We start from the raw sequence: 12,204 nt of genomic DNA, 5'->3' as shown, positions 1-12,204 counted from the left end.
TATTGTGGAGTAAATACCAGGATAATGCAGGATTATTTAACTCTGTAACCTTTAAACTGTTCTGTACAATGCACAGCAGCTCTCTCAGAGATCCTTGTTAACTGTCCACACCGCCAAGCTTAGACACACATACACACACACGCAAGCATGCACGCACACACACACACAGAGAGAGAGAGACAGAGAGGGAGAGAGAGAGAGAGAGAGAGAGAGGGGAAAACTATATTTTGCTCTTATATAAAGTGTGATGATGCACATACTTCTTTATGGCTTAATATCATACATGAATCATTTCAGAAATATATAAATAACTCCATAATAAATAAAGGATGTTTATTTAATTGGTACATATGTTAATGCATCAAACAATGTTACAGACAATAGACATCTCCAATAGGTGATCAGAAATGACACAATTGTGACATTATTATTCCTCATATTTTATTATTATTATAATTATGTATGACATCTATCCTGAGCTTTTCAGTCAACTGAAATCTTATAGACATTTAACACAGTCGATGAGCTGGTGAAGTAATTGAAATAAATAGATGGTAGGATGTTTTCTGTAGGCTTTTGCAGTGTGTTCAATATGTTTCAGACCTATTTAAAAATGCACATAAAAATAGGACCCTAAGGTATAGCTTTCAGGGCATGTTTGAAATGATTTGTCATAATACATTTTAAATTCACGCACCATGCAAGTTCTTTTACATTTTTACAGGATCTCTTATAGTGTTTTGACAAGGTGGGTTCATGTTACTGTCCTTAAAAACAGTCAAAATAGGTCAGAGAAAACGTGAGTGACTTCCCCATGAGGGACATTTCAGGAATCAGGACAATGCAGATCACGTCAGACAGGATTCACATCTTTGATAAAAAGTGACACTGTACAATAGTTTCTATGGCAACAACCACATTGAGTAGCCCCCCAGCCCATAGACACACATAGACCCCACCCCACCCCATGTATCTTTACAGGAGTCCAAAATGGATGGTGAATCTTAATAATAAAAAGAAATTACATTTGCAGTAGACCTTATGGGACAAAAATGTGAAATTATAGAGTAGTGGGTTGAAACCATTGTACAAAAAGAACTAACAGCAACCCACGGAAACACATTATTGTTGAAAAATCCATTGTAAATTTATTGATTTGTACAGGTTGCGCAGTCTACTTTTGAAACGCCAGGTGTGCCCAAACCCGGCATGTCACAGGAGCTGAGGGGGAAAAATGGTGGAGAAATCCAAAGTTGAAAGAAGTCACTCCTCCTCTGCACATCCCAGGATCTCAGCACGCAAAGTGATCCGTCCGTACCACGACCAGGGCAGGATCCGGACGAAGCGCGCGTAGATGGGGGGGTCTATCACGTTCTTTCTGTGCGTGTCGTTGTCAAAGTTCCCCTGGAAAACCTGGAAGAACAAGACGGGTATACGTAAGAAACAAACTTCACTATTCATGCGCTATGCAACATTTGTGATACTCGTACTGCACCTGCTTGTCTCATTTATTCAATTACTTTTGTTTTTATGCTTGAAAATTACCTTGCAAACATACATCTCACTGGCAGCGGACTTGCCTCTCCACAGAACTGACCAGAGATTATCAAACGGAGACAAACAGGTGTCAGGACCCTCCACCAAAAAAGTTACATGGTGCAAATTTTAACAACAGCAGCACGTCTACAAATATTTGTGTCTAATTTCATTGAAAACACATCTGTTAAAAGGGTATTCATTATCAACGTTGAATAAATCATCCTCACACCTTTTTAAATTGCAGTTTATTTCTAAACAGCTCCAATTACCAAACCACAGCGCCTGACTAATGCAGAATACCCTTAGAGCTGCTACAGTCATTTAACTCAACACTTAAACAAACACAACCTGAAACCTCCAGACACCCACATGCTTAGTCTGTAGGCTGGAAAATCTCTTAACCACATGAACAAAAACTACTGTGGGAAGCAATTCTGTGTGACCGCCTCCTTAAAACGCAGACAAAACTCAAATCAAGCATTACCAGAAAATCCACTCTGTCGGTTTCAACACAGGACGGCACCACCTGTTGAAAACTTTTGGGATGCGGCAACTTGACAATCAGAAACAAACATCTGCCTCTGTTTACACATTAACATAGTTGTATTGTATCACACGAAAGGCCTGTTTTCTGTCGTGAAATGTTAATATTCAGAGTGCTACTGTAAGACATTAAGGGATTCAACGAGAGATCAATAAGGGGTTAACTAATCACAAATGCGTTTTAATTATCAAGTAGGGATGGCTGCTCTGGTGGTGATTTATTTGAAGTGGTGTGTGTGCGTTTGTGTGTGTGTGTGTGTGGTGAAATGAAGTTTATTGGAAGGAAATGTATCTACAGGGACAGCTTCATTGAAGGATATCATCATTTTAATTAAACACGTGTGATTATGGCCCTGTAATTTTAATGTAATTGGATTCAGTGTTGTGTGGAAAAGGAAAACTCTGCAGCGTAAGAAACAATGCAATCAAATTATTAGTAAAATAGATCAAAGATAAATATAATAAGAGTTTGGAGAATATGTGCTCGTAACTGAAGGGGTGTGCGACGCACTGTTGTTGATTGAATGATTTATTTTATGTCTTTGCACCATCTTGTTCCAACATAATCCACGCCACATCCCCGCTCATACAGATGCAAACGTGTTGAGTACACAGACTGCAGGCTCTAAAGTATCACTGGAGAGCCAGGCAATTATCACACATCGAAGAAAACAAACGTATTTGAATAGCAGCAGCTGCGCAGAAACAGTCATGTATCATTAATACATAAAACTCTTTGTACGAGCGCATCCCGGGATCTAACGCAAACTTGTTTACACGCAAGTCCAAAGCAGAAAGTTCACTTTGATTGCTGCGTTACTTACAGTTTATTAAGCTCGGATATACACAAGTAGAAAAGGTTGGCTCATTATCGCTTCACTCTGGTCAAATGACAAACGAGTCGGGTCTACGGAGCTTTTAAAGGGTCTTTCTTCAATGTCGATGTGTTGAAGATTCTAGACATTTTGTGGCTTGTAGAACAAAACTAAAACTAATAATAAACTCAAGACATTTGTCCTGCCAATACGTAATAGTCATTTAGAGATTTTTTTTTGTTTGTTTAAGGCATAGATGTCAATCACATTTTCACCAAGGGCCACATCAGCAAAATGGCGGCCATCAAGGAGCCAGATGTAAAATAAATGTAACTACTTTTAAAATTGTTTATTAACTGTTTCTGTATTCACTACTTAAGTCACAAATATCACATATGTCTGTGTAACTGCGTATCTCCTGATAAAATGATAACATGATATTTTAAGCCCATCATACCTTTAAATTTACCCTGTCGAGGGCCACATAAAATGACATGGACGCCCGCATTTCGCCCACGGGCCTTTAGTTTGACACATGAGTTTAAGATATACTCTTTCATTTACACTGCTCTTACTTCTGGCACAGTGTGGCATTAAGGTTTAAAGTGATCCTATTTCATTCGCCTCTGCTTGCCTATCCACAGATCAGACCTGTTACTTGACCTAATACTGTCATCTCAGAATCAGAAGACTTTACTTTTATTGCCATCGTCAGTGAACGCAACTAGGAACTTTCTTCGGTGATAAAGTGCAACATAGAACACTGAATAATAACAATAATAATAATAATAAATAAGTTAAAACCAGATATGCTTAAAAACAAAATAAAACAGCATCACGTACGGTAACCAGGGCGACCGTACATGCCTCCATCTTGGAATCTATCTGCTCATGAACGTGGAGATAGACGTGTAATGCAGAGACAAACATTTGGAAGACCCTCCACCAGAAAACGTACATATATTTTAATCCAGTTAGTTGTGTTTTAATCATCTCACGTCCGTCTTTTTTCCGGTTTGTACATTTTGTGAGTTTAAAAGTTTCACAGTGTGTTTTTCTAGCCCTTATATCCTTGCATATTACATAACATAAAAAGTAGGCTACCTTTGCATACTGTTTCCTTTTCATTGTTACCTCTGTGTGAACTCCCGTCTTTTCTGCGGCAGTATTGAGAAAAAAAAAACACATGTATTTTTACACCTATATCATCTCTTCCTGCCCGCACTCGGCTTTAAGTGTTCAAACCGTCCAACCTGTAGCCTCTGTGTACACGCCGTCACGTAAAAGCGCTGTAGCGATGGCGTTGTAAGGTCAGCGGTAAACTCGATATAAAAGGAGGCAGAGGAGGGCAGTAAAATCTGATTGAAATATGACAAGATACCATGTCGGAGTGTGTCCTTAAAATAAACAGTCTGGAACAAGACGAAGGGAAACATCATAAAAGAAGCAATAATTTTAGAAGACACGTAAGGAGTCAAAAAGGTGCCAAAAATAAAATAGTTGAAATGTATATTATATGATTTTGTGTATGTGTAAGTGTAAGACAACAGTTTGAGAAGCTGGTAGAGTGTGTTTTGATGTACAACCCCCTGCTGATCATCTTTTTACATGTCTTTTTTTTTTTAAGTACAGCAGGTCTGCGCTTTTTGTTTGCCAAAGCGGAGGCTGCGTTCTGTTCTAAATGTTTCATGGGTGACCTTCTTCTGTCCTCTACAGCGTTTACAGAGAAATACCGATCTCCGTTAATAGCGTGTCTCCTCATTGTTATTGGCAACAAAAGCAGCAACAACAAATAAATGCAAGAGGAAACAAGTAAAAAAAAAGGAAATCTATTCAGACTCACAGTTTTGGATTTATTTTGAGGTATGTTTTATAACCTTGATTCACTTAACTACCTCTGTTTGGTTTATTTAATTGATAACTGGCAGTAGAGCGAATAGGTTAAAAGTTATCACCGTAAACGTGAATGAGTCTTTTGTTTCTAAATAGTCTTCTTTTATTTTTTCAGAGCATTTAGAGCTACTCTTCCGACATTAATCTGAGCAAATACAGCACCGAGGAACGAACCCTCATTGTACAGTGGGACTTTGAGTCACATGGGTCAAATACTGGGTTTAATACCAGAGATGCTCCGAGCGTAAATGCCATTAAAAGAATAATAAGTGGTTTTCAAAGACAGGGGGCAGTATGTGATCTCCACAGACCTGACTAGTCCCGATTTCTTCCTGTGAGGCGATCTTAATAACACTGGTCACCTCAATAAGCCATGTTTATTCTGTTGTTCTGATGCTGCTGTTGTATATATTTTCTACCTCTAAGTATTTTATTTTATTTTTAAGCATCTTTTTTTTAACTTTGTGCCTGCCCTTATTTGTATTTATTCAGTGTTTTTATGTTTATGCACTGTCTGTGAGCTGTGTTCACTGACAATGACAATAAAAGTCTTCTGATTCTGATTCTGAAAAGGTGTATGTGAATAAACCTCAGACAATAAACGACTTAAAACGTGATATCGAGGATCAAATAAGAGCCGTAAGCCCGGAAATGCTTCAAATATTATGTAAAGTGTGTTGGATCGGGCTTTTCAGGGCAAAACGGAAAATGGTGGCCACTTAAAAAAACATTATTTTTAACAATTAGGTCATTTTTACTTCTCCTAGTTTAAGTAGTGATAATTTCAAGTGTAAATGAACAATTATAACCGTATATATTGCCAAAAATCTCAGAAGTTTCAGTTTACCTCCTGCTAAAATTTGGTGAGTTTAACTTAAAAATTATAGGAGCTATTGTAGATTTAAAAGTGTCAGTGACTTTTGGGCCACCCTGTATATATTTGATAAAACCATGGAGCTGATCTTGCTTTGCTGGGAATGTTCCACAGTATGGCACTGAACCCTCCACCAGAGAAGTTTCAGAGTGTACCTTTTAATTTACAGGTGTGATTATTTTTCACTGATGTTTATGGGAAATATCAGAATAGTAAAAAAAACCAAACATTTCCCTCATGTTCCTAAAGGTTATCGGACCAAATCCAGTTGCATATCACACCTCGATTCAATGACGTAATCCGAGAGGCTCAGTATATCTAAAAACATTTCTCTGTCTTTTAAGCCCGACCCTCCCGCTCGGCCGTGGTCCTTTATCGATCGCGTTGCTCCCGGAGTCAGTGGCGTGCTGGGGGTGGGAGAGGGGGGAGGAGCCTGTAGACGCCTCTGAGCACACTCCATTATTTAAAGGTGCGGCGCAGGTCAGGGGAGGGGGGGGGGGGGGGGGGGGGTGGTCATATCTCTGCCCTCCGCCCCGGGGTGCAGAGGCGGGACAGCACCAAAGCACAAAAACACTTATGGAAAAGGTCAAGAGGGACATTCGGACAAAGACAAGGCCCTTAAACCCAATCAGGCGTCACAGCTGATCTCTTCCAGCCACTGACGGCTATTTTGTTCTCTAGACATAACGAGCGCTAATGCTAATGTGGATCGCTTAGACGCAGTGTCAAGACTTCAGTTTAATCTATCGTAGTATTCTTTTTACATGATGATATAACTATTAGTAATACTCCATACTGATTTGACACCACAATTAAATTTTCAAAACAGAACAATGGGTTTTTCTGTAAAAATACCATATGGTCTTATACTAGTTGATGAAGTTGATTCTAAAATGATGCAAAAAAGGGGATTTTTTTCCTTATTTATATGTATCTAGTTTCATCTTGTCTCATTTTATGGATTTAAAACAATTCTTGTCCCACATCTGGCACTCAGAACTTACAATTAATAATAATTTAATCAGATAAATGGACAGGAAATATACTTTTTTTTACCTCTATTTGACATTTTTGACGATCTACTGTCAATCAAAACCGCCTTTAGACACAACATAACCTACAAATATGTTTTCAATATAATAAATACGTGCTCATAAACTCACAGTAATGTGTTACAATGGTAATATCTTGCTATTGCCAGAAAAAAAAGTCTAAATTGTATCCCAAATCTTGACTTGACTGACTATAGACAAGGTTGCAGTAGCTAATTAACCTCTTAGTGTTACCGTGGTGACAATATTAAACATTAATCAATAGCATTTTGTACTTGATCGCTCTCTGAGACTTCCCGTGTAAATGTTAACACTTAATGGTGGTGTACTGTGTAGGAGCGAAGTAACCCCGGGTCATCTGAGGAGGCAGCTAATCGGAGTTTAATCAAATGCATCGCTTAATCATGTGGAAATAAAAAAAAAAAATCACTTTGTGCCACAGCCGACAGCGCCGGTATCGTTGACCATGAACACAACAGTTTTTCTAATAAACACTTCTGTATCAAACTTGTGTGAGTGTTCGTGAGCGAGGTCTGACACCATCGGTATTCTGATGGGTCTTTCTCTCTCAATCTCGATCTAACAGCCTGCAGCCTCTGCCACACAGGAGCTGCAGGAGGGAGCTGAGAGGAATACTTACAAGTCTGTACCAATGTGTGCTTTCCTCAGCCGCGCACTCTTCCTCTATATCTCTCTGTTGCTTTCCTTCTCTCACTCCCTCATCTATCTCTCTACCCCATTCTTTCGTACTTCTGCTCTGTCCTCCTCGCTTCTCTTTTCTTTTTCTCTCTTTGTTCTCTCTTCTTTGTTTCCTCCACTCCCTCCCTCTCTTTCTTTCCTTCTCTCTCTACCACTCTCCTCCATCTTTCTATCACCTTTTTCTCTTCCTCTGTCTCTCAACCTCATCTCTCTCCCTCTCTTTACTCCCTCTCCTGCTCTCCCTTCTCTCTCTACCACATCCTCTCTCTCTTTCTCTCTTCCTCTCTCTCAACCCCATCTCTATCTACCTCTTTACTCCCTCTAGTACTCTCCTTTTCTCTCTCTCCTTCATCTTTCTATCCTCTCTCTCTCTATCTCTCCTCCCCAACCCTCTCTCCGTCTCTTCCTCTGTCTCTCTGTATATTCTTTACCTCTCCTCCCCATCCCTCTCTCCGTCTCTTCCTCTGTCTCTCTGTAAATTCTTTACCTCTCTTCCTCACCCCTCTCTCCGTCTCTTCCTCTGTCTCTCTGTAAATTCTTTACCTCTCCTCCTCACCCCTCTCTCCGTCTCTTCCTCTGTCTCTCTGTATACTCTTTATCTCTCCTCCTCATCCCTCTCTCCGTCTATTCCTGTCTCTCTGTATATTCTTTATCTCCTCATCCCTCTCTCTGTCTCTTCCTCTGTCTCTCTGTATACTCTTTATCTCTCCTCCTCATCCCTCTCTCCGTCTATTCCTGTCTCTCTGTATATTCTTTATCTCCTCATCCCTCTCTCTCCGTCTCTTCCTCTGTCTCACTGTATAATCTTTATCTCCTCATCCCTCTCTCCGTCTCTTCCTCTGTCTCTCTGTATATTCTTTACCTCTCCTCCTCATCCCTCTCTCCGTCTCTTCCTCTGTCTCTCTGTATATTCTGTATCTCCTCATCCCTCTCTCCGTCTCTTCCTCTGTCTCTCTGTATATTCTGTATCTCCTCATCCCTCTCTCCGTCTCTTCCTCTGTCTCTCTGTATATTCTGTATCTCCTCATCCCTCTCTCTGTCTCTTCCTCTGTCTCTCTGTATATTCTTTATCTCCTCATCCCTCTCTCCTGCTCTTCTTCCTCTCTCTGTATATTATTTATCTCTCCTCCTCATCCCTCTCTCCGTCACTTCCTCTGTCTCTGTATATTCTTTATCTCTCTTCCTCACCCTCTCTGTCTCTTCCTCTCTCTCTATATATATTCTTTATCTCTTCTCCTCATCCCTCTCTCCGTCTCTTCCTCTGTCTCTCTGTATATTCTTTATCTCTCCTCCTCACCCCTCTCTCCGTCTCTTCCTCTGTATACTCTTTATCTCTCCTCCTCATCCCTCTCTCCGTCTCTTCCTCTCTCTCTGTATACTCTTTATCTCCCCTCCTCATCCCTCTCTCCGTCTCTTCCTCTGTCTCTCTGTATATTCTTTACCTCTCCTCCTCATTTCTGCCTCTTTCTCTTCTTCCTCTATCTGTATATTCTTTATCTCCACATCCCTCTCTCCGTCTCTTCCTCTGTGTCTCTGTATACCCTTTATCTCTCCTCCTCATTCCTCTCTCCGTCTCTTCCTCTGTCTCTATGTATATTCTTTATCTCCTCATCCCTCTCTCCGTCTCTTCCTCTGTCTCTCTGTATATTCTTTATCTCTCCTCTCCATCCCTCTCTCCGTCTCTTCCTCTGTCTCTGTATATTCTGTATCTCCTCATCCCTCTTTCCATCTCTTCCTCTGTCTCTCTGTATATTCTTTATCTCCTCATCCCTCTCTCCGTCTCTTCCTCTGTCTCTCTGTATACTCTTTATCTCTCCTCCTCATCCCTCTCTCCATCTCTTCCTGTCTCTCTGTATATTCTTTACCTCTCCTCCTCATCCCTCTCTCCGTTTCTTCCTCTGTCTCTCTGTATATTCTTTATCTCCTCATCCCTCTCTCCTTCTCTTCTTCCTCTCTCTGTATATTCTTTATCTCCTCATCCCTCTCTCCTTCTCTTCTTCCTCTCTGTATATTCTTTACCTCTCCTCCTCATCCCTCTCTCCTTCTCTTCTTCCTCTCTGTATATTCTTTACCTCTCCTCATCCCTCTCTCCGTTTCTTCCTCTGTCTCTCTGTATATTCTTTATCTCCTCATCCCTCTCTCCTTCTCTTCTTCCTCTCTCTGTATATTCTTTACCTCTCCTCCTCATCTCTCTCTCCTTCTCTTCTTCCTCTCTCTGTATATTCTTTACCTCTCCTCCTTATCCCTCTCTCCTTCTCTTCTTCCTCTCTGTATATTCTTTACCTCTCCTCCTCATCCCTCTCTCCTCTTCTCTTCTTCCTCTCTCTGTATATTCTTTATCTCTCCTCCTCATCCCTCTCTCCTTCTCTTCTTCCTCTCTCTGTATATTCTTTACCTCTCCTCCTCATCCCTCTCTCCTTCTCTTCTTCCTCTCTCTGTATATTCTTTATCTCTCCTCCTCATCCCTCTCTCCTTCTCTTCTTCCTCTCTCTGTATATTCTTGCCGACAGGGGCACAGTTCTGTGGCAGTGCGTCCCCTGGAGCCCTGGAGCCTGAAGTGTCCTGTAGCATTACGGCTGTGGCTGAGTGAACGGGAAACACCTTGAAGAATGGCACTTCAGAACAGCGCCGGGGGGGACGTCTGGGGACAAACTGATTGACATTCTCTGAAGCCCTCACTAAACATGGCTGCCCTCTAATATGCCGGCATCTCAGGGCTGTTTGGAAAAAATACTAAACATGAAAGAAGCGTAAACATGAAAGAAGTGTAAACATGAAAGAAGAGTAAACATGCATCGACTTCTATTGTTTCTGATTCAGCAAAGCAATCACACTATTTTCCAATGTCAGTAAAGGAGACTGACCGGCTCAGTTCTGTGGTAAACACTCGTGTCTTTTAAGCCCCCAGTGCTCCTGTCTCTCCCATTCTCATAAAGAACCCCAGTTACATTTCAGATTTGATGAAATCCTGTTAAAAACACTTCTAAAGTGTAAATGAATACCTTGGTCAGACGATCTATTCTCAGAAAGGCTTTTTGAGAAATTCCAAATTCAGTGCAAATTCACAACATATCGAATGTCTCAGTGCTGTGAGCTAAAGCTCCGTCTCTTTGTCGACACAGTGAAAGTTCTCTCTCTCTTCTCACATGATCTACAGTGGTGTCTGCGGGCCTTTGGGGCCCATCCCGTCTCTGGTGTTGATATAACTTGAGTGAAAATCACGCTGAGCATTCACTGGCCTGTATCCAAAGATCATCATGGGTGTTGAAATTATAAACCTTTCAAGCAAGGAATGAAACTGCTGAAATGGAGAGATGTTTCCAGCCGTGTGACTGCGCAGCACAAGGGCGAGATATTCATGTGGCTGTTCAATAGTGTTACTCACCTTAATGACATGTTGTCAATTTCATTAACCACCCGCACAGACGGCCTGGCTAAATAGATCTGGTTCAGGTAATGAGCTGTACAGTGACGGCTTACTTTGAGTCAGAGAGAAAGAAGGTGCAGTCTGTGTACAGTGTAGTATTTCATTGTTATACAGTGCAGTATTTCATTGTTTATGTTTGATTAAATACATACATATCTGAACAGTATAAGGGTCAAACTACACCAACACTGGAGTGTATTTTTGTATATTCATTAATTGTACTGTGCTTCACAGTGAAGTTATCTAAGCCTGAGGTGAAGAATACCCAGGGGATTTCACAAAATATACACATTATAAACACATTATTAAAATTGTACAGCACTAATTTCCCCTTTAATTTTATGACCAAAGTTTATATTTGGCATAAGATAAATCATTTTATAATACTTTGTGACTACACGAGCACAACTCCAAAATGTTTCTTCCACTTGTCCCTCTTCCTCAACACAAAAGCCTGAATGACAAATGCATCTGCACATATATAGTGAATGTTTCTCTCTGGCTCCCTTAAAAGCGGAGGCTGTCTCTGTGCCATTGTCTGCTCCTCTGCTCATATCAGCACTCAGAGCCCTGTGTCTGTCAGTGCGGGCCACTGCAATGGACTTGAGGATTTTGTTGAAAGCTCGTAAACAAGATTTGCAGCATAGCATTGGCTGGGCCTGTTGGTAGCCTGACAGTGCATTTTTATCTGATCCCAAACCTATGAGAGGCAATAGGACGGAGGACGGAATAGGTCGGTACAAGTTTGGCCCAGAGATAAGATGTGGAGCTAAAGGATGTAGAGTGGACACATAATCCGCTTGACATTTCTGCATCAGATTTTATAAAGTGCTCTTCAATTATGTTCTTCCTGTGCACTTTTCTGCTCCTCGTGACTTTGCCGTGTGACATATATAATTCTCACTTGAGTGCTTCAGCTCCTGCAGGCACTTACAATCCTTTACGTCAATATAGATTAAAATATCATGGAAAATCCTGTATGTTTCAGTGTGTCGGTTCGAGGTAAAACCTACAGCGTATGGAATCATCTTTTAAATATTTTAGCAATTCTTTTTTATGGTGGTTATCTCAGCAGCTAAGGTGGGATACCAGATACTAAAATGTCATACGCTCATATAGGAAAAGGCTCTATACTCACTACTGTAATGCAATTTTTAGGCAACAGAATGTCATTTTCAGCACAAAATAATAGTAGTTTCTGTAGTATTATCATGTTGTTCTGCTCGTTTTAATATAGTTCTGTCAGAAAAGCTCCAGTGTTGTTCTATTTATGTAGGACCAGTTCAAAATAGTGGTTTTAGTATCAATTTGTATCCGGGCATTGATTTTCTGACAATTACATTCACTCATTCACAATATTTG

The 12,204-nt window shown here is 40.6% G+C and overlaps 1 protein-coding gene across 3 annotated transcripts in view; it reads right to left on the bottom strand.

The window, feature by feature from the left end:
- Positions 1 to 314: 314 nt before the first annotated feature.
- The window catches only part of LOC117376542 (EGF-like repeat and discoidin I-like domain-containing protein 3), a 119,308-nt gene continuing 107,418 nt past the window's right edge, over positions 315 to 12,204 (bottom strand). For 2 of the 3 annotated variants that reach the window (XM_033973049.2, XM_033973050.2), the window contains one exon: positions 350 to 1,413. In XM_033973049.2, the coding sequence (XP_033828940.1) occupies positions 1,264 to 1,413 (150 nt within the window). In that variant the 3' untranslated portion in view covers positions 350 to 1,263. Of the gene's footprint in view, positions 1,414 to 12,204 lie in introns of all 3 variants that reach the window. The other variant, XM_033973048.2, reaches the window with a different exon arrangement.

The sequence above is a fragment of the Periophthalmus magnuspinnatus genome, chromosome 9 (assembly GCF_009829125.3).
Source record: "Periophthalmus magnuspinnatus isolate fPerMag1 chromosome 9, fPerMag1.2.pri, whole genome shotgun sequence".
Taxonomy (NCBI): Eukaryota; Metazoa; Chordata; class Actinopteri; order Gobiiformes; family Gobiidae; genus Periophthalmus; species Periophthalmus magnuspinnatus.
This window is presented reverse-complemented; position numbering and strand designations above follow the sequence as displayed.